Source organism: Zalophus californianus, chromosome 10, assembly GCF_009762305.2.
Source record: "Zalophus californianus isolate mZalCal1 chromosome 10, mZalCal1.pri.v2, whole genome shotgun sequence".
NCBI lineage: Eukaryota > Metazoa > Chordata > Mammalia > Carnivora > Otariidae > Zalophus > Zalophus californianus.
In genome coordinates this window covers 48,112,630-48,134,787 of record NC_045604.1, presented here as the reverse complement: position 1 = coordinate 48,134,787, position 22,158 = coordinate 48,112,630, and the positions used below count along the sequence as shown (strand labels likewise).

Sequence of the window (22,158 nt, the reverse complement as noted above, 5' to 3'; positions counted from 1 at the left end):
CTCTGAGACGTGAGGCAGTTTGTGCATGTGGTCACTTAGGGATACAGTTTGAATTCCCGTGTGCAAATGTGCCAGTTCTTGGGTGAGAAGAGCGCTCCCTCTCCAGCCACGGCTCCGCCATTTGGGCCTGTGCAGCTGCTTCCTTCCTGTGTCTACACTTGTCCAGCTTGTGCTTTAAATCCATTGTGTTTTCAGGCAGCAGAGAGGTCATGGACATCTGAGGAGGTTTTAAAAGTTTCTCTATAATTAAAGATGTCTTTTCTAATTCTGTCGTATTTGCTCTTTTCCAGAATTTCTATTCAGGACCCCCCCCCCCCCACGCCCTGCCCTGTTTATCTAATCACTGGTACTATCACTTTCAGTATGCATTGTCTTAGCGTTAACTTAAAATCTACATACAAAATGGCAAAATATTGCATATGTGAAGAGCGTGGTAAATAAATATATTTGGAAAAAAAGTAGTCTGTTTTTAAAAGTAATCATTTATTCAGTATCTACATATTTCATAATTACAGATGTTTTTCACTTTTAATTTTTAAAAGATTTAATTTGAGAGCAAGAGAGCAAGAGAGAGAGCACTAGCAGGGTGAGGGGCAGAAGGAGAAGCAGACTCCCCGCCGAGCAGGGAGCCTGATGTGGGGCTCATTCCCAGGACCCTGGGATCATGACCTGAGCCAAAGGCAAAAGCCTAACCAACTGAGCCACCCAGGATCATCTTAATGTCAGGCAGCTTTATGTGCTGAGTATAGCCAAAGAGAAGGCAAATAACTTTCTTATCCAGAGTGATGGAGGGGGAGCCATGTTAAAGATTACAAATTAATAAATGATAGGGCCCAGTTGTGACACTGACACTTTGAGCCTCCTCTCTTTATTGTGGTCATTATTTGTTGCTTTATTCCTTTTGCAGTTGGCCTCTTAAAACACATGAATGGCTGTTTCTAAAAATGTACCCACCTCCTCCCCCTAATGGGTAGATATGGACTTAGTCTTCTAATGAGAGGTAGCAAATCTGTTGGTTGAGAAGTGTGCTTTTTCAGACAAGACTTGGGGAAACTGATTTTGAAGCAAGATTCATTGCTTTCCTTCCTCCAAAGAATCTCCTCGTAATAGGAACCCATTATGAGTAGGATTTGACATCACAACGTTCTTTCCATAGAAGCATCATCATACTAATAGCTAAGAAGTCCTCTGATCTTCCATGCTCTGGCTCTAGCCACCTGCCTCTGCAGGGCCAGAGGCGTGGGAAGGGGGAAGTCCCTTCAGAAATTAGATGGGCCCCTTCCTGTTTCTTGGACCAAGTGAGTATTCTTTGGCACCAGGGGCAAAAGCATGGTGTGGAAGTTTTCCTTGAATTTACTGAAGTTGAGGGCACTGGAATACCAGTTTGTAACTATACCATGAGAAATCACACGGGTTGGTAAATATACCATGAGAAATCAATCAGGTTGGCATGGTTCCTGACTGAATTTGCTCCGTAGAGGCCCAATTTATGGTATGATGAGAAAGATGAATTTCTTCTAGACTGCATCAACACCACGTTCCAGGTACTGTGCTGTGTACTGAAGATACGCTTGTGAACAAAAACCAAAAGCCTGTTTCTTCTGTAGGCACACCCATGTGGAATCAGAAGGAAGGTACTTAACTGAATAATGACATAACTGAGACAAGCTGAGGCATCATTTCAGTTTTAGGAATGTCCTGTGGAAGCAACACTAGAAGTTACTCTTCCCCTGAGAGGCGCTTGGCTGGGCAGTGCCTAGATTTCTTTCTCAGTATCTCCTTCACAACACTTGATACCTTCAATCTTTAGCTACACTAAGTACAAATACTGGCCTTTTCCCCAGTCAGACTCCTTCAGGAAGCTATGCATACTATTTGTAAGTGCCCACAAATGAGTGTGTAATCCCTGCCCACACACTGAGAAACTGAATTGGTAAGGGGCGCCTGGGTCGCTCACTTAAGCATCCCTGATGTTGGCTCAGGGCCATGAGATTGAGCCCCACCTAGGGCTCTGCACTGAGCTCGGATCCTGCTTAAAATTTCTCTGCCTCTGGGCGCCTGGGTGGCTCAGATGGTTAAGTGTCTGCCTTCGGCTCAGGTCATGATCCCAGGGTCCTGGGATCGAGTCCCGCATCGGGCTCCCTGCTCCTTGGGAGCCTGCTTCTCCCTCTGCTTCTCTCTCCCTCTGTCTCTCATGAATAAATAAATAAAATATTTAAAAAAAAAAGATTCTCTGCCTCTTCCCCTCTCCCCGCTTGTCCCTCTCAAAAAAAAAAAAAACAAAAAAAACAAAAAAAAACACCCAAACTGAATTGTTAAAAGGTTGGTGCAAACACGCTCCTACTGTTTTGTTTCTTTCCCCAGCTCAGGGCATGTTTGGTGATCCCAAGAACAATCTCTTCTGAGATTCCACTTGAAGCCAGAGGACCCTACTGCTGAGTTGGGTGTTTGTTAAGCTGCCACAGAATTTAGTCAATGTCAACAAGCGCAGTTCACCCTGTTTATTACAACTACGGCTGACATTTTTACTATCATCATGTTTTACATTTAGGAAAATTATTACCTGCTTATCTTGGATTTTGCTGTGATATTTTCCATCAAAGACCTCAATAATAATTTACCTCTCTCCACTTGAGGGTTCCCTTGCTATCAATCAAAATTATGAGAGGGGTGCCTGGGTGGCTCAGTTCAGTTAAGTGGCTGCCTTCAGCTCAGGTCACGATACCGGGGTCCTGGGATCGAGTCCCGCATCGGGCTCCCTGCTTAGCAGGGAGCCTGCTTCTCCCTTGCCTGCTGTTCCCCCTGCTTGTGCTTGCTCTCTGTCTCTCTCGCTCTCTCTGTGTCAAATAAATAAAATCTTTTAAAAACAAAACAAAATTACGAGTTTCCCAAGAGTAGCAACTGTGTTCTTCAATAGCTATGGTCTTAGTGTAATATTCTTAAGTGTTCATCTGTCTTTGGGCATTTACTTCATATACTTCTACACTTTAACGCAGACCTTTAGTCAGGAAACAGTGTGTATAATCACACCATTGCACAGGATATAATGAGAAAACCTTTGATGTCTTTTTCTTCATACCACAGATCCAATCACTTACCAAATTCTATAGATTTTACTTTCTATGTGTCTCTTGAATCTATTCACTTGTCTCCATCTCTTCTATCAGTCCCTTGTAGATTTTTTTTAAACTAAGTTAAGAATATGAAAGATCAGTTATCTTGTTCTTCCAGTACCCAAAGTCTTGATAAACTGTAAGCTAAACGCTGGAATTTTATTATCTCCGAAGTTCAGTCTTCTGGTTATGGTTCCAAACTAGAATGTAGAGTCACACCACCAGTGAGGAAAGCAGAAGGCACATAAACTGGAGGAAAGTTACCTTCCACCTACTTGTGCATTGCTTTTGCCCTTCACCTGTTTGATCATTGCCAGTTCTTAGAGGGAACTACATGTGTACTATGTGAGTGTTGTCTCTAGATTCTTGGAAAATCTAGAAAAAAATTAGAGTGATGGGATATGGCTAAAGGCTAAAATGCTCAGCTAGCCAGGGTGTTTGGAAAATTAGAATGGGCCATAGAGACGTGTGTGTGTGTGTGTGTGTGTGTGTGTGTGTGTGTGTGTGTTTTACAGAGAGGGAAGGGGAGGGACAGAGAGTGTGTGTGTGTGTGTGTGTGTGTGTGTGTGTGTGTGTGTGTGTGTTTTACAGAGAGGGAAGGGGAGGGACAGGGAGCCAACCTTCAAGCCGACCTTCCTCCCCCACATTGCAGAGCTCCCACCACCCATGAGATCGCGGCCTGAGCCGAAACCAAGAGCCAGATGCTTAACCGAATGAGCCACCCAGGCACACAAGATTGTGTGTTGTTTTTATTTTTAACACTTTGGTCATATTTTTTCATTGCTATTACCATTGCTATTATCCTGAAAACCAGAAACCAGAGACCAAATCCATCAGCACAGGAGAACTGTCCAGTTGATTTTCAAACACCAGGTAGTTTGGGCCAGGCACTGTGCTTGGTCCTAAGGAATAGGACGGTTGAACAAGTTATCTTCCCTTCTAAAATTTATTTGCCAGACTAGAGTCATCTAGACACTGGGATTCCACTCGTACTATTTGGCATTAAGGCTCCACCTTTTTTTTTTTTTTTTTAAGGTAGTGAGAGGTATTAGGGAATTTGTTCATAATAGTGCTAGGGCTGTAAGAAGTGTATTTTATTTATTTGAGAGTGAGTGAGCACGAGCAGGGGGTGGTGGGAGAAGCAGTCTCTCCCTGAGCAGGGATCCCGATGTGGGGCTGGATCCCAGGACCCTGAGATCATGACCTGAGCCCAAGGCAGACACTTAGCCGATTGAACTACCCAGGCGCCCCAAGCCTCCATATTAACAGAAAATGATCCCTGGTGGCGGTAAGGGGCGGGATTTCAACTCTTCCTTGCCAATGCGTCTATCCCATTCTTCCCTGAGAACCGGTTTTTGGGAAGCCCCAACAATTTTACTTGGGTTGGCTCCGCCTAAAGCGCAGTCTCCTTCCCTGCCTCCCGCCAAAAAAAATCCTCGACCTAAGAACGCCTTGAACGTGCTGGGTGGGGTAGGGGTTGTGCGTAAATGCCCAAGGAAGACAACCAAGAGGTCAAGGGCAGGGGCAGCATCCGCAAGGAAGCCTCAACAGATGGGAACCCAGAGCTTTTGGTTCCCTAATTTCGCCTTGGATTTGGCTTTTAGAAAAATAGGAAAAACAACAAAAAAATGGAAGCGAGTGATGGAAAAACAAATCTCTTCCGGGATGCTGCCTCCAATCTGGCGCCGGGTGCCGCGAAGGTCGTCCCCGGTGACGCGAGAGCAACCCCGGCCACCGCTGGCGCCTGCACACTGGCGACGACCTGCGGGCGGAAGCGCCGGGATCGAGTCACTTGCGCACTCCGTGAGAACGGCTTGATTAAGTATGTTTGTTCTCTATTGCTGCTGAACCTATGCTGTGGTGAAAACCACCGCATCCCTGGGTGTTGGGATTCTTTAGCAGTCCCCCTCCTGCGCCGGCACCGCCGAAGACAGCCCCCAGTGAGGGTTGCCAAAGCTCGGGGTCCTGGGTTTCTATGACGACACGCAGGCGCTCCGGAAAAGGGCGAGGCGACCAGCTGTCTGGCGGGAAACATAATTTACCGGTAGCGGTTGTGTCTGTTTCCCATAACTTCCGAGGCGGACCCGCGACGACACTGCCCTACCCCGAGTCCGCGGAGGTGCTGTGCCCCAGGGCGCTGCGTGTGGGCGAGGCCTCGGACCCGATCTCCCCGCCTGGAGCCAGGGGCGTCCTCCGGGTGGGGCCGGCGGTCGGTGGGGGGCCCGAGCAGGCTTCTCAGTCGCGTCAGGTGACCTGAGAGAACACAGAAGGCTCCCCAAAGAAGGAAAACCCAAGCTAGATGAATTGTAAACTCTGATCTTAACATAAGCACTAAGTGGATCTCTCTTTTTTTTTTTTTTGCCTGCAGGACAGTGTGGCGGCGCTGCCAGATCCCAGTACGCCGCTGATTTGTTTCTAAGTTAGCTTTCTGGAGCGATATTTCAAATTACTAAAGCGAGTGGTAGGAGGCCTTGACTGTTATGTCTCTTCCGAAAACGTCCTCCACATTGCTAACTTCCTTGTCAACACCTGAGGGCAAGAAGTTAAAAGTCTCTGCATCCAAGGAGGAGACAGGTAAAGTTCTTCAAGGATCCCTCAGATACAAGTAATCATGGCCGTGGACGGAACTCACAGCCCCTTCCCCCGTTCCCCTGAATCTGAGACTTCAGGGTACCTTAATTCGTTTCGTTTTTCTAATACACTTGTTTCAATAAAATCAAAAGCCTTTCCTTTTAGGGTACTTTTGAGTCAGAGTCTTGTCTCACTACTCCACCTAAAGACTAATTTTTTTCAAATGATGATGAGTTTTATATTGTTTTAAAACTTCTTTTTAGAGATTTATATTTATTTTAGAGAGAGAGAAAAAGTGGGGGGAGCGGCAGAAGGAGAGGGAGAATACCCAAGCATTATCCCCCTGCTAAGGGCAGAGTGCAAGGGATGGCTGGATCTCGCCACCCTGATATCATGACCTGAGCCAAAATCAGGAGTCATGCTCAGCAGACTGAAGCACCCAGGCGCCCCGAGTTTTATATTGTTTTAAATTCACCCTATTTTAAGTTCCAATAGTTGCATGAAACTACTTTTTTTGGTACCTGGGCTCTGACTTTAAGGAACCAGTTTGTATCAAGTTTTAACAATATATCTAAATGACTAGAATTCCCTTAAGATTTTCATTCATCTAGAGATAACTGCAGATCTGCACTAGAATAGAATCAGCTAAACTCATCGCTACTCCCATTACGTCAAAACTCCCTCCAACACCTTCATCTTGTTTTTTTTTTTTTTTTTTTTTTAGGGGAGATTGTGCTAAAGCCCCACCCAGCTTTTCTTTTTTCTTCCTATTTCTTGTGGTATTCTAACTCCATTTCAAACATTCAAGAGATAAAGAGATTTGGTAATGTGAACTTTAAGAAGTTTTGCTGGTGAACAAGGAAGGCATGATACCTCCTTATAGAAATTAATGATGAGGGAGCAGAAGGCAAGCTGAGGGCAAAGCACAAGCTGACACCTCACAATCCTCCCAACACCCCTCCTGGGTGGGATGTGTGTGACATTCCTCAGGTACTGCTGGCTGCCCTGAAGCCAAGGGAAGGGAAAAACAAACAGTTAACTAATAGAGATCACAGTCCCGTGAGACCTGAGTCTCCATCAGTTTTCCAATGTCTTAGTGATTTACAAGGAAAAAGCATTCTTATCAATAGCTTAACTTTCAGAGACCCATAATTCAATTTTCTGGAGCCCTAACATCACCCTCTCTTCCATGAGTGATGTGGGAAACAGAGGCATAAGGAAATGTAAACAAAGTTGAGTTTGTTAATCCACTAATCTACGCCCCTCACCAACATTCCAAAAATACATCATTAACATAAGCCATACTTTGTGAGGGGCGTAGATTAGTGGAGAGTTCTGTAAGAGCAACAACCCCACTCTCCTTGACTGACTGCACTGGAGGCCTTTACCTATTTGTTCCTATTCCGTATCTTCACAACTCTGCCCTACTCAGGCTGAATAGTACAGCTCTGACTGCCAGTTCGCTCAGATTATTCCACTCTCTTCATTTCCAACAATCCAAATTCTGCTTTTCCTCTTAAACCCAACTCAGATCCCTTCCACTCTAAAAATGCCCCAATTAATGCAGTTATCCTCACCTTTGGATTTACATAGAAATAATTACTAAACAATTTGACAGTTGTGAGGGGAAACTTTCTTTTGTCCTTTTCACATCAAAGGGAAAATAGTCATTTTAAGGCTGTTCCACTTAATTGAGCAGGTGATGTGAGTTTAATTTTCAACTTTGAATTTGGAATAATGGAAGTTCATCTTTGTGCCTCAGTTTTTGAAACTGTGTGTTATAAGTGTGAGGAGGGCAAGCAATATGAGTTTTTTTTTCTTGACTAGATGATGTTCAGTACTATTAACTATTCTTTGCAACCAGAAACAGTGTTTGCTCTGTTAGAAACATACAGGTGGTATTGATGAAGCAGCCTGGGGATTTCCAACTAACTACAAAAAACTGCAGCAAGTTTTTCTTTCCTGTTACTTTCTTAGTACTTCCTGAACTAAAGGAGAAAAAAACCATGGTGGATCGTTCAAAACCCCTTCCTACATCCCTTCAGAATGAGTTTATCCCGGAGGAAGTTCTTCTTTCTCTGACCTATGCAGCCAGTGCTGGTCCTTGTCCTGAAAACTTACTGCCCCCTAAGAAAATTAAAACCCCAAAGGTGAGTATATACCTATACGAAGAACTGGGGAACATATGTCTTTTTGGTATCCAGTTCATTAGGTATTTATTGAGCATGTTCTTGTAAAAACCAAAATTCAGCTGAGTAAATTTGAGGCTCTAAGTGGCTTTATTCAGCAATTCATGAATCAGGCAGCATCCCATATAGGAAGTGGAAAGGAATTCTGAGAAGCTATACAAAATAGAGGACTGTTTTTGGCGGAAAGGGGCAGGGACAAGGAAATCATAAACAGAAGAAAGAGTTATTTTGGGCAAGGTCATCTTCTGGGGAAGGGTGGGAGCCTATCAGGCTGATTACCTCTCTAGTGCTGATGAGGAACTTCCAGCTGATTGGCTTAAAATGCCACTCTTGGGAGATGCCATACTGCCATTAGGTAAGGTGTTAAGTGTTGGTTTGCTGATGTGAGGCTTAGCACAAGTGACTTTATTTTGGGCTTGTTTCTTTTTTAATGTTATATATTCCTTTTTTTTTTTTTAAGATTTTATTTATTGGTCAGAGAGAGAGAGCAAGCACAAGCAGGGGGAGTGGCAGACAGAGAGAGAAGCAGTTTCCCTGCCCAGCAAGAAGCCTAATGCGGGACTCGATCCCAGGACCCTGGGATCATGACCTGAGCTGAACGCAGACGCTTAATGACTGAGCCACCCAGGTGTCCCAGTGTCATACGTTCCTTACCGTCTTTTAAAATACTTCAAAATTAATTTCCTTGAAACTAAAATCATTTGCTCCAGTGTTTCCAAGGAAATGCTTTTTAAAATGTGATTTACCTAAGTGATCATTATTACTACTCTCAGTCTTGATATGTTTCTTTCACTTTTGAATTGTCCCAGTTTCAGTTTTTCTCCATAGTATTGATTAAGCATTCTGCTCTTTTTTCCATAGACCATCCAAATGCCTTTAATGTAAACATTCCAAAGGATTAACAGATTTCATTTGACTAGAGCTCCCTCTGCTGTCTATTTATGTTATTTGCTTTTTTCTTAGGGTACACTTCCGCGTCCGGCTAACCAAGTCTGGTATCACCCTATTAGAAGAAATAAGTTCAGATACCTGATTGACCATCCTGTTTCCTTAACTGGTGCTGGAAGGTAAAGAAGGCAGATGGTAGGGTAGATGCCGATGAATAGAGTTGTTGTCTCATTTCTTTGGGAGGGGCACAGGTGGAAAAATCATAGAATCAAAGATTTTAAATTTGAAGCTTACAGTATCTTTGAATCAGAAAACAATCTGAAGAAGACACAGACCACCCTTCTGTGTGTAGGATTATTACCTCTACCGGCTTTTGCTTTGTTAAGATTTGCTTTCTGCATGCCTTTGTGTCCTTGTCTGCTTACTCTTCTGTCCCTTGTTGTACCCTAGTAAAAGGGACAAGACCCCAGAGGCAGAGTGTCTTATAGTGACTCTTTCATCTGTACATTTAAGAAGAGTGAGGTAACATAGCTTCATGAAAACCTTGAAAAGCAAGTGCTTACTCCTTGGTTTTTCTCAAAGTGAATCCTTCACCTTTAGATCAAATCAGCAAATACTCTTTGTTGTTTTTATGTCATTCCTAAAAATATTATGAATGTCCTAAGTTTCCCTGTGAAGACTATGACCACCTCATTTTTCTGTGTGTAGTCCATTTATCAGTTGCATGCCCCTCATGAGATATCACTTCATCTGAAAGAAACAATATGTAATATTATGACACATTAATATGTAATAAGCATATTAATACATGTGTAGGTTATTTAGTCTTTCTGAGTTCCATTTTCTCATTTGTAAAAGGGAATAATAGACTTGCTCCATTTTGTGGACCTCCCGGAGATATTGTAAAGCACATATTTTAAAGGAAATAATGGGCAGTGCTTTGTATGTATGTATTTGTGTGTGTATATAAGCTCTACACCCATCATGGGGCTCGAACTCATGACCCTGAGATCAAGAGGCACGTGCTCCACTGACTGACCAGCTAGATGCACCTGTACAGTGCTATTTAAATATAAGTTGTTATTACTCAGGTATGTCTCAGTGCTAGAAAAGGTGGCGGGAACTTGGGCTATTACCTTTTGTGTCCTGGGGCTTTGGTGTCAAAGTATTGTATTTTATTTTATACCTTCAGATCATGGTTATAATTATCACTAGTTATAATTAGTAGTTATGAAATGTTTGAAGTACTTTGAAAAAAATAATAAGCTATATCTGAATGCAGGAATAACCCAATATTAAAGTTTTAATGTCAAATGACTTCTCACTTGGAATTTTTAAACTGTGAAGATCTGTATTGTGGTAAGCAGGATAATTGCCTCCCCGCAAAATGTTTTCGGTGTACCTCAGAACTTGAATACATACCTTACATAACCAAAGAGACTTTGCAGATGTGATTAAGGTTAAGGACCATGAGATGGTGAGATTAACTTGGATTCTCGGCGTGGGCCCAACCTAATTGCCTGAGTCTTTGAAGTGGAAAAAGAAGGAAGTTGAACAGGTCAGAGACGAAGGAGGACACAGTGGAAGTATGAGAGAGAAGGAATTCAGCCTACACTTGCCGGCTCTGAAGATGGAGGAAGGGAGGAGCTAAGAACAAGCTAAGAACTACTGTTGGCCTCTAGAAGCTGGGTATGGCCCTCAGCTGGCAGGAAAGGAAAGGAAACAGGGATCTCAGTCCTAGAACTGCAAGGAATTGAGTTCTGTTAACAGCTCCAATGGGCACGGAAATGGATCTTCCCTTAGAGCATCCAGAAAGGAATACAGCCTTGTCGACACCTTGATTTTAGTCTGTGAGACCTGTGTTGGACTTCTGACCTATAGAACTGTAACATAATAAATTTGTGTTGCTTAAGCAGCTAAATTTGTGGTAATTTTTATGGCACCAGTAGAAAATTAATATATGTATAACTAATAGTATTTATAACAAGAGGTTATAGAGTTAGGTTAAGAGTATAGGTTAAGAGTATAATAAATACTATTATGTCTAGCAACCTTAAATATTTAGAGCACAGCAGTAAAATATAGAACAACCCAGCAAATAGCCTCTGAATATTTTTCAACAGCTTTATCAGTCAGAGTTCAGAAAATAAAACCTATTTTATTTTATTTTGTATTTTTTCTAAAGATTTTATTTATTTATTTGACAGAGACACAGTGAGAGAGGGAACACAAGCAGGGGGAGTGGGAGAGGGAGAGGCAGGCTTCCTGACGAGCAGGGAGCCCGACGCGGGCCTCCATCCCAGGACCCTGGCATCATGACCTGAGCTGAAGGCAGACTCTTAACGACTGAGCCACCCAGGTGCCCCAATAAAACCTATTTTAAACAGTATATCGAGTATTTACAAAATTGTCAGGAGGGCTAAAGGAGAAAATATGAAGCAATACTTTTGGGAATAACTCTCAGAACAGGGTGGAATTAACCTACCATGCAGGCTACTACCTCCAAGGCTGCCACAAGAGTTCAAGAGTCCAAAGAAGGTAAAAATGGCCAATATGCACATGAAAAGCTGCTCAACATTATTAGCCATAAGGAAATGCAAATCAAACCATGAAGAGATACTATTTCACACCTACTAGGATGATAGTTGAAAAGCAGACAATAACAAGCATTTGTGAGGATGTAGAGACATCGGCAGTGTCATACCTTGCTGGTGGGAATGTAAAATGGAGCAGCCTCTTTGGAAAATAGTTTGGCAGTTCCTCAAAAATTTAAACATAGGCTTGCCAGATGACCCAGCAATTCTACTCCTAGGTATATACCCAAGAGAATAGACAGTATATGTCTGCACAAAAACTTACAATGAATATTCATGGCACCTTTATTCATGCACCCAAAAAAGTGGAAACAAACCGACTGTCCATTAGTTGATGAAAAAATAAACAAAATGGCGTATACAATGGAATATTATTCAGCCATAAAAAGGACTGAAGTATTGATACCTGCTACAACATTGATGAACCTTGAAAACATGCTAAGGAAGCCAGTCATAAAAGGGCACATGTGTGTTTCTATTTATATGAAATGTCCAGGATAGGGAAATTCAGAGACAAAAAGTAGATTATTGGTTGCTGGGGGTGGAGCTGGGGAGAAAAGTGGAGAATTACTGTTAATGGGTAAGGGTTTTTTGGTGATGGTCATACAACTTTGTGAATATATTAAAACTTGTAAATTGTGAATATACTAAAAACTTGTGAATATACTAAAAACTTGTACTCTTTAAAAAGGTGAATTTTGTAGTCTGTGAATGATACTGCAATTAAAAAAAAAAGTCCCCTTAACTGTTATCCAAGGATCTGGAAGCTGAAATCAAGAAGCTGTCACTGAGGTTACTGCACTGCCCCTCTGGACGGGGTAGCTGGAGAGTGGATTCTGGAATGTTTCAGGAAAACCACTTTTCCATGATGTTGCTGGTAGAATCAGCTAAAGACATGACAGGAAAGTGACTTCTGTTTTACTTCTACCTCTGGAATCTTGCAAATGTGCATCTACTTGGGGAACTTAGTTCTCACCCAGAACCCTAGCTGCAAGGGTGTCTGGGAAAGTGCTTTCCAACCCTTCCAACCCAAAGAAGGACCCAACACCCACCAGGGCCTGCCATATTCCAGTACTGACTTAGGTTTCAAAAACAAAACCACACTGTCCTCAGGACACTTCTAACTTCATAAGTCATTACCTGAATTGTCAAGAAAAGATTATTTTGTATTATGTACACTCTGTTTAAGAAAGCTGCCATGTTTTAAATACATTTTAGAAAGACTTAATGTTTTTTAAAGCATACCTCAGTTATTTGGAAAATCGATCTCTCTGAAATACCTCATTCCTTGACAACTTCAGATAAAAGACATGCTTATTTATGAACATAGCCAGTGATGATCTGAAGAAAAATTTGAAGTATGAACTCAGTTTGATAATCTGGGGGATCCAGTTTTTGTGTAATGGCTAGGAATCAAAGTTTGTTTTTTTTGCTTTTGTAAATAAAAATAGATTTTCCAGAGGAGTAGAAGCAGGTGATTTACCACTAGAGTTTTATAAGAAATAAAACAGATTATTTTATTTTATTTTTTTAAAGATTTTATTTATTTATTTGTCAGAGAGAGAGAAAAAGAGTGCACAAGCAGGGGGAGGGGCAGAGGCAGAGGGAGAAGCAGGCTCCGCGCTGAGCAGGGGGCCTGATGCGGAACTTGATCCCAGGATGCTGGGATCATGACCCGAGCTGAAGGCAGACACTCAACCAGCTGAGCCACCCAGGTGCCCCCAAACAGATTATTTTTTATTTTTATTTTATTTTTTAAAAGATTTTATTTATTTATTTGACAGAGAGACAGAGTGAGAGAGGGAACACAAGCAAAGGGAGTGGGAGAGGGAGAAGCAGGCTTCCCGCGGAGCAGGGAGCCTGATGCAGGGCTCGATCCCAGGACCCTGGGATTATGACCTGAGCTGAAGGCAGACACTTAATGGCTGAGCCACCCAGGCGCCCCTCATTTTTAGCTAACAAAGTTATATTGGCCAATCTCTAGCAGTTATTGGTGTGATAGTGACTAATGTCCCATCATCCTGAGAGCAACTTTGTAAAAAAAAAACTTTATTAAAAAAACTTTATTGAGATATCTTTGACACAAAAATTGTGTATATTTAAGGCATACAACTTGATGTTTTCATAAATGTATACATTGTAAAAAGATCACAGTCAAGCTAAATAACTGTATAATTACCATTTGTGTGTATCCGTGAGTTTATATGTGTGTGGTAAGAAGATTAAATTTCAGATCTGTTCTCTTAGCAGATTTCAAATATATAACACAGTATTGCTAACTATCATCACCGTGCTATACATTAGATCTCCAGAACTCATTCATCTTGCATAACTGAAACTTTGTACTTTTGGACTAACATCTCCTCATTTTCCCCTTTCCCCATGTGCTCATCTGACATATAAATGAGATCATACAGTATTTGTCTTTGGCTTATTTCACTTGGCACAATGTTCTCCAGCTTCATCCATGCTGTCACAAATGGCAGGATTTCCTTTTTAAAGGCTGAATAACATTCCATTGTCTATATATACACATTTTCTTCATTCATTCATCAGTGGACATTTAGGTTGTTTCCATGTCTGGGCTGTTGTGAATAATGCATCAATGAACATGGGAGTACAGATATTTTGTCAAGATCCAGATTCATTTCCTTTGGATATAAACCCAGAAGTGGGATTGCTGGGTCATATGGTAGTTCTATTTTTTTATTTTTTTGAGGAAGCTACATACTATTTATCATAATGGCTATACCAATTACAATTGGGGGAGGGGCAGAGACATGTGAAAATCATGTGCAGTAAGTGGCGTGATTATAACTGCTATACGAAGGTGAATTGGCAGAAGTGTGTAGAATGTACTAGAGAGACTTGAGAGCCATGTAAAAAGTAGGGATAGCTTGGACTAGTGATTTGGCATTGGCAAGAGACAACAGGGTCAATGCTAGAATGCTATGAGGGTGACTATGAAATTAAGTGTTAGTGGTGGATGGGAATTTAGGGCAATGGATGGGAAGGAATCAATTATGTATGCTGAGCTTTTGATGGGTAGAGTGGTAGTACTTCCTGACAATTAGTGAGGATAGGAGGGTGGAGAGTTAGAATGGAGGGAGGATTATTCAGTGTATGTAGAGGTAACAAATATGGTAAGGTGAGATTTGCATGGCACTGGCAAGAGAAAAAGTATAGGGTAGGAAGACAGACAGATGAGGCCATAATGGTGCAGGGCATTTCCATTTAGTAGACAGGAAGTCACAGAGGCGTCCAAGAAGGAGAGGTTAAGCAAAAGAACCAGGACTCCAGTAACAGAGGATAGAGGAGAGGATAATGTTTTTAAAAAAGAGATGATCAACCCTGGGAAATATTACAGGGAAATAGTGGAAGAGAAGAGCTGATGACCTGGCAGTAGAAAGTCATCAGCTTTCTAGAGCGGTTTCAGAAGAGAGATAGGTATTGAAATTAGATTGCAAGGAAATTTGAAGAAATCTGATTAACGGAATGTGAGAGATCAGTTGATAGATAAATCCTGATAACATGGTCAAGGAAGGACTTTTAGAAGGGGAAAAGACTTGAGTTATAGATCAAAGGGAATATTCCAAGGGAGGGGGAAACATACAGAAAGTAGATTGGTAGAATGAGATCCCAAAGGATGTGGGTAAAGATGAAATCAAGGACATCAGTGGAGGAAATAACTCTGGGGAAGAGAATACATCTTCACCCGAGGTTGAAGGAAGGGAAAGGATTTGTGATGTGAAGGAGAAATGTGAGGTGGAAAAGAGGAATAATGGGGTGGGGGTGGTTCTTGTCTAATGCCTCTGCTGTCTTAGTGAAGTATGAAGTAAGGAGCCTGGTTTTGTGCCCCTTTTCACCCACTAGAAGGATGTATGTGAATCTTACCCACTCTTATCCGGTAGCCAGACAAAGTTTATTTTGTAAATATATTTTTCTTATTTTTTAGGGATATTTCTTTTCTGTACGATGTTAAATATGTTAAAGGAGAGGCCAGGGAGAGTTCGCTTTGTCCCCCACGTTTGGAACGTTCATTACAGTCACATGATGGTGTCGTTGTGTCTCATAAGGTAAATAAAGTATTTGACAAATAATTTCCTCGCCCTCTAATTTTTAAAAATCATTTCCTTAAAAATATAAAGCAGTGTTGTACTGTAGCACTTTCTAATTATTTCTAGGAAAAAGTATTTAGTGGGAAAGTTTCTATGATACCTTATTTTAAGCCATTTTTCAAACTACAGTTACCCACTTTAATCTAGAAAATACAGTATAGAAGACTAGATTTTTTTTTTTAATTTACAGTTCAAAGTTGTAGAATTCTTATTTTTGGCATGTTGTTAAGGTAAATTTTAAATTGCTATTGAATTTTATTTTTTATTTTTATTTTTTTAATATTTATTTGAGAGAGACAGAGACAGAGCACAAGCAGGGGGAGGGGCAGAGGGAGAGGGAGAAGCAGGCTCCGCACTGAGCAGGGAGCCTGATGCGGGGCTCGATCCCAGAACCCTGAGATCATGACCTGAGCCGAAGGCAGATGCTTAACTGACTGAACCACCCAGTCACCCCTCCTATTGAATTTTAAAGAGTCAATGGATTACTGAATATGTGGGACATGTGTGAATAATACTAAAACCAAGGTTGTTCTTTAATTCATGGTTATTTTTTAAATGTGTGCTCTGCTAAATGTTTTTTATTATGTCCTATGGTCCATATTACTAATACTGTTATTTCTATTATCAAACCTCTTAATAAATAGTATCCCTTTGGGATAGGAATGTTGATTTATGCAATCCAACTTTTTTCATTTACTAATGTTTTCATTCTTGTCCTTCTTTCTTTCTTTTTAAGCCAAAGAAACTAACAGATACTTTGCTTCCTGAAGAATTTCATATTGTGTCAAATACAGGAGTTTCAGGTTTGGAGTGTTATGATGAGTGAGTACCATAGTATATCCTGAATATCTGACAAGTGGAACTGTTTCCTCCTTCTCAGACATAGAGGAACCTGAGAACAGTTCCTAGGTAATATCTACATTGAAATAAGGAAACATTTAGCCTTCCATCCTAAATTTAAGAATGAAAATGTCTTATTGAAAAGAGTTTGGGATTTTAGTGATCAAAATGTTCTCTGTCTTTTCCTATTATTTAATTTTCAGTTAAAGAAGTGGATCTGTGTTCTGAATGCTCACCTAGGCCTCCTTAGGAATGGTTTTGGGTAGTGGCCAAAGAGACAAAGGAAAGTAGCCCTCTGAGTTGATGTCTCATAAGGCACACTCTAGGGCTTGGATCCAGCCTTCACACTAGTCATCTCCAGTTTTCTTTGTTTCCTGCTTATTGCATTGAAAATGGGATCTTCCTTGTATTTTATGAAACAATGTTTGAATGTTTCATAGTGTAAAAAACTAGAATTATGGACTAAGGTTTTATAATAAAATCTCCAGAGGCTGTTACTCTTTTTACTTTTTCAATACACATGGCATTTCCTTATGATAGTGGGTTTCAGAACAATATTTTGTCAAAAAGAACTAAATGGAATTCATTTTGGGGGAACTTTTAATTTTATGTAATTTCAAAATTATAAAAATGTTACAAAAATATGGCAAGCAACTCTCATGTACTCTCTGTTTTAACTCACTGAGTATTTACATTTTGCCTTATTTACTTTGATATACACACACACATTAAAACTATTCAAGAGTAAGTTGGAGATATGACCCTTTACCACCAAATGCTTCAGTGTATATTTCCTAGCAACCTACTAGTTATAGATCTTTTTGATGACTTTTTTAGCTTCATCATTTCTTCTCTGTTTATTAGTTAGCATTTTACCATATGAATTCATGGATTTCTGGTTTTTTTTTCCTGTGGGTTATAGTTCTTTACTATGTTTTTTTTTTTTAAAGATTTTATTTGTCAGAGAGAGAGAGAGAGAGCACAAGCAGAGGGAGAAGCAGGCAGAGGGAGAAGCAGGCTACCAGCTGAGCAAGGAACCCTGTGCAGGACTCGATCTAGGACCCGGGGATCATGACCTGAGCTGAAGGCAGACTCAGCTTAACCGACTGAGACACCCAGGCATCCTTACTATGATTATTTTTATGTTCAAAAATTTTTAGATTTGGCCAATGTTAGCTCCTCTGAGCTGGCTCTTATGTTCTTTGGACATGTCCCCATGATTCTTTGAGTGTTTCCTTATTTTCTGACTCAATAAGATTTCCAGGTTCATCTTATATTTCCCAACTCCAGCTGTGGAATGAGCTATGTCACTTCTCCAGGGAGTACTGATTCCTTTGAGTGGAGAATGGTACTTAGAAGTCAAGATCTGGGTGGTAGGCGTGCTCATTGTGCCTGGGCTATCATTGTTTCTGGTTCCTCTCATTCATTTTTGAAACTTTGAGTCTTTATAGTCCCTGGAGATTTTTCACTGATCTAAATTCTGAAAATGGACCTTATTAACCAACTGAGTTCCAGCAGGGGGCAGAACGAAAGGAAATACTTATTAACAAGAGGAAGAAAAATGTTACATAAATAATAATGAGTTAGGATTACCATGTGGTTCTCACTGTGACACTCATTTAGGTGGAAATGAGCACTCTCAGAGGACAGATTTGGCTGGGAGTTAGGAAAACTGGGTTCTAGCTTCATCTCTGCTTATTAATTTTATAACCTGTTTATTCACTTAACTTTGTTGACTTCAGAGTTCTCAGAACATCCTTCCACCTTTGAAAAGGCATTTAAAAAAATGAACCAAGGAAATGTTCATATTGTCACATATGAGGAATGTTATTAAAACTCCTTTACTAAAAATATTACAAATATGATAAATGTCATTACATTTGTGTCTGTCGATGCCTTGGGATGATCTTGTGGGTAAAATGATGGACCTTTTCAATTGCCTCCAAGCTTCCCAATTTTTGAGGTCTTAGGTTTATCATGTTGTGATATGTGATAAACAGGCCGGTTAATTTTCTTACAATAATATTTATCTGTCTTATTTATTGCAGCAAATATACTACTCTCCTCACAGATAGTGAAAACAGGCTATTGCTCTTCCCATCCATGTAAGTACAGTTTATTTTTGAAAGTATTTCTCAGAAGGAACATATACATATGAATATGTATTTTAATATATATATGTATTTTTCTTAGTACTTTATTGCACAGAAAATATTAAAATTATAGCAGAAACCCAAGACAATAAGTGTACACAATTCCATCATCTGATCAGTGTTTTCAATTTTTACACATTTATAATAATATTAAAGTACTATAAAATATTTTTTTTTACAGTTTTTTTTTCTAAAATTTTATTTTGTTGTGGTAGGAACACTTAACATGAAATCTGTCTTCTTAACAAATTTTTAAGTTTTCAATACAGTATCATTCAGTCTAGGCACAAGGTTGTACAGCAGATTGTTTTGCTACAGTCTTTTTTTTTTTTCTTCTTATCTCTCCATTGTCCCTTTTCTTCACTTACATTGTGAAGTAACCAATATTAACAGCTTGGTATTTATCTCTCCATATTTCTTCTATGTTCTTACAATCCTGCACACTAGGTGTATAGAATTTTAGGAAGGAAGCATTATTTTATTTACAAATAGGATCATACTATTTACATTTTCCTTTTTCTTTTTTTAAAAATTTTATTACTGCTATAATCCACTGGATCAGTACATACAGGGCTAATGCTTTAAAATACCATTAATATTCCATGGGCACCTGGGTGGCTCTGTCCATTGGGCAACCTCTTGGTTTCATTCAGGTCATGATCTTCGGGTCCTGGGATTGAGCCCTAGGTTGGGCTCCACACTCAGTGGGGAGTCTGCTGGGGCTTCTCTCCCTCTCCCTCTGCCCTTCCTCCTCCAGCTCGTTCTCTCTAAAATAATAAAAAAAATACCATTAATATTCCATAGTATATACATTTTGTATGTATTATTTTTGTCATTTGAGGATAACCTGTTACAACATTTAATTACATAAGTCTGTCACCTTAATCTTTTAGGAAACCTAATAAAAGAGTAGACGTGGTCCAGCTTAATGATGTGATGGATGCTATGCTAGAGAGGGCTGGTGTGGAAAATCAGGAATATACAGGGCCAACCAAGGTAATTGCAAAGATCAATGTAACCTAGTGGTTGAAAGCATGCATTCTGGAGCCAGAATGTCTGGATTGGAATCCTGGCCCTGCCATTTATTAGCTAGTGACCTTGGGCAACTCACTTAATGTATTTGTGCCTCAATTTACTCATCTTTAAGTTAGAGGTAATAATCATACCTACCTCATAGGGTTGTTGTGGAGATTAAATGACATATGAATATAAAGGGCTTAGAATAGTGCTGGGTATGTAGCAAACACTGTATAATTGTTGGTATTATTATTACCGTATTTCATTGACTATAAGGTACCATTGATTATAAGACCTTTATTATTTTATGTACCACTAAAAAACACTGCCAATTAAACCATGCTTTCTTACCTCTTAAAATTTTTATTTTATTAATGAAAAAGCTCTTTCAACCTTACAGAGATACAGATATTTTTCTTTATGAGGGCTTTTCCTCTTTTGTTTTGTAAATTTTTATTTTTACAGAATTTGAAACTTAAAGACAAGTTCGGTATAAGGCATTCCTATGTAAGCTTTACCCAGATTCACTAATAGTTTACATTGTGCCCTACTTGATTTATCATTCTCTCTTCCTCTTTACATACATATCTCTATATGTATAGTTTTTCCTAACCATTTTACAGTAAGCTGGTGACATCATGCCTCTTTATCACCAAACATTACAGGGCATGTTTCCTATGGATAAGGATATTCTCTTATATATCCATAATACATTTATCAAAATCAGGAAATTTAACATTGATGTGTTGGTATTACCTGTCCATATTCAAATTTCAAATTTTATCAGTTGTACCTGTAATGGTTTTTATAGCTCTTGTTCCCACTGTTTCAGGATCCCAGGATCACAGAGTGCTTTTGTGTGTCATGTTCCTTTAGACAACTATATTCTGAAACAGTTCCTGTTTTTCTTGACATTGATATTTGGAAGAGCATATGCCAGTTATTCTGTAGAATGTTCCTCAATTTTGGTTTGTCTGATGTGTACTCATGATTAGATTCAGGTTATGTATTTTTGGCGGGGATGATATAGAAGTGATACTGTGACCTTCTCAGTGCATCATGTAAAGAGGTACATGATTAAACATACTTTTAAAAATATATTATATTTTTATATTTTAAAAATAATATATCATTTTTGTAGATATATTTATAAAGAAAAATATAAGTGAAATAAATTATCAAGGCATTTCTAAAACATTCACATTCGGAGTATTTACTTCCTAAAATGGTTTTTTACTGATAAGACAGTAATAAATACTGATGATATTCCTTATCTTCTGCCAGATGCACAAACTACTGCATATATTGAGGAAGGAACAGACCATTTACAATACAGTATTTCATGAACTTATTCGACAAGTCAGTGTGGATTGTGCAGATAGAGGAGAACTACTGTCCAAAATCAGGTTAGAGCTGTTACCGGAATATCCGGTTTGAGTTTTATAGTACAATTATGTTTATATCTGCTTTTGAGAAGATCACAAAAGTTCCCTTCTCTATTCTATTGATAATAAGGAACTGTATTGCATTTCTATTTTCTATAGTAAAAATATAATAGTTGAGAACTTCCTTAAGATGATTTCTGTTGAGATGTTTGACACATATTCTTTTTTTTTTTTTGAGATTTATTTATTTTGGGGGGGAGGGGCAGAGGGAGAGGGAGAGAGAGAATCTCAAGCAGACTGTGTGCTAAGTGCAGAGGTTGATGTGGGTCTCGATCCCACAAACCTGAGATAGTGACCTGAGCTGAAATCAAGAGTCTGATGCTTAACCAGCTGTGCCACCCAAGGGCCCCGGCACCATATTCTTTTATGATTGGGAGTGAAGTGCTATATGAATTACTAGAAAATGTATAGATTCTGGAGACAGACTGATCTGGTTTCAAATCAACATCTAGATGTATGATCTTGGGAAAAGTGTGAGCCTTAGTTTTCTCATCTGTAGATGCAGATAATAACTACTGTGAAAAATTTTATTTGTCCATTTGTTCATTCATCAGTCAGTGATGTCTATTGAGTGTCTATTCTGTGTCAAGCATTAAGAGGCTTCACAGGATTGTGGTGAGGTTAAATGAGAGCACAGAGGTAGATGGTCAATACATATAATTATTATAGATGATCATGATAAATACTATTATAACTATAATGTTTCTGAATGACTGTGGTACTTTACAAAACCTGGAAGGAATAGTGGAATTAGAATATTGGGTTCAAATTACATATCTGCAGATTACTTGCCATGGAACCACAGGAAAATTATTAGATCTTTCTGAATGTGTTTCTCCTGAATGAGAATAAATAATATAAATTTGCCTTATTTGCCCACTGTCTGACTTAGAAGCTGAGTCTTCCTATCTGATGGTGCTGAGAAATGAGGAGCAAAGCCGTTAATAAGATACTTGTCAAGATTAGATACTAAGGAGTCAGTTCTTGGAACACCTCAGGAGTTGGAGAATGCAAATTAGAAGGAGGATAGGGACAACTGAAGTCTGAGTTGTCAATCTAAGAACAGAACTGGGAGGGACAGATGAGAAAGCATAGCAAAAGAGCTAGATGACTAATGGTGGATCCAGACTTTCCCACTTATGAGGAGTAGAGGTGAGTGGGACTCTTCCAGCTGATTTCAGGAGTTAGCTTCTAGGGGCCAAAATAGGGTGGGGTCCAATCCCAAAAGTC

General features: G+C 39.8%; 1 protein-coding gene across 6 annotated transcripts in view; it reads left to right on the top strand.

Moving 5' to 3' along the window:
* The first annotated feature begins 618 nt into the window (after nucleotides 1-618).
* The window catches only part of AXDND1 (axonemal dynein light chain domain containing 1), a 103,370-nt gene continuing 81,830 nt past the window's right edge, over nucleotides 619-22,158 (top strand). The window contains exons 1-10 of one of the 6 annotated variants that reach the window (XM_027610214.2): nucleotides 1,275-1,298; nucleotides 4,718-4,935; nucleotides 5,482-5,687; nucleotides 7,662-7,834; nucleotides 8,837-8,940; nucleotides 15,311-15,431; nucleotides 16,210-16,295; nucleotides 18,362-18,418; nucleotides 19,360-19,462; nucleotides 20,768-20,889. In XM_027610214.2, the coding sequence (XP_027466015.1) occupies nucleotides 5,594-5,687; nucleotides 7,662-7,834; nucleotides 8,837-8,940; nucleotides 15,311-15,431; nucleotides 16,210-16,295; nucleotides 18,362-18,418; nucleotides 19,360-19,462; nucleotides 20,768-20,889 (860 nt within the window). In that variant the 5' untranslated portion in view covers nucleotides 1,275-1,298; nucleotides 4,718-4,935; nucleotides 5,482-5,593. Of the gene's footprint in view, nucleotides 1,299-1,318; nucleotides 1,635-4,191; nucleotides 4,936-5,108; nucleotides 5,233-5,481; nucleotides 5,688-7,661; nucleotides 7,835-8,836; nucleotides 8,941-15,310; nucleotides 15,432-16,209; nucleotides 16,296-18,361; nucleotides 18,419-19,359; nucleotides 19,463-20,767; nucleotides 20,890-22,158 lie in introns of those variants that run through there. The other 5 variants (XM_027610213.2, XM_027610215.2, XM_027610212.2 and 2 more) reach the window with 5 other exon arrangements.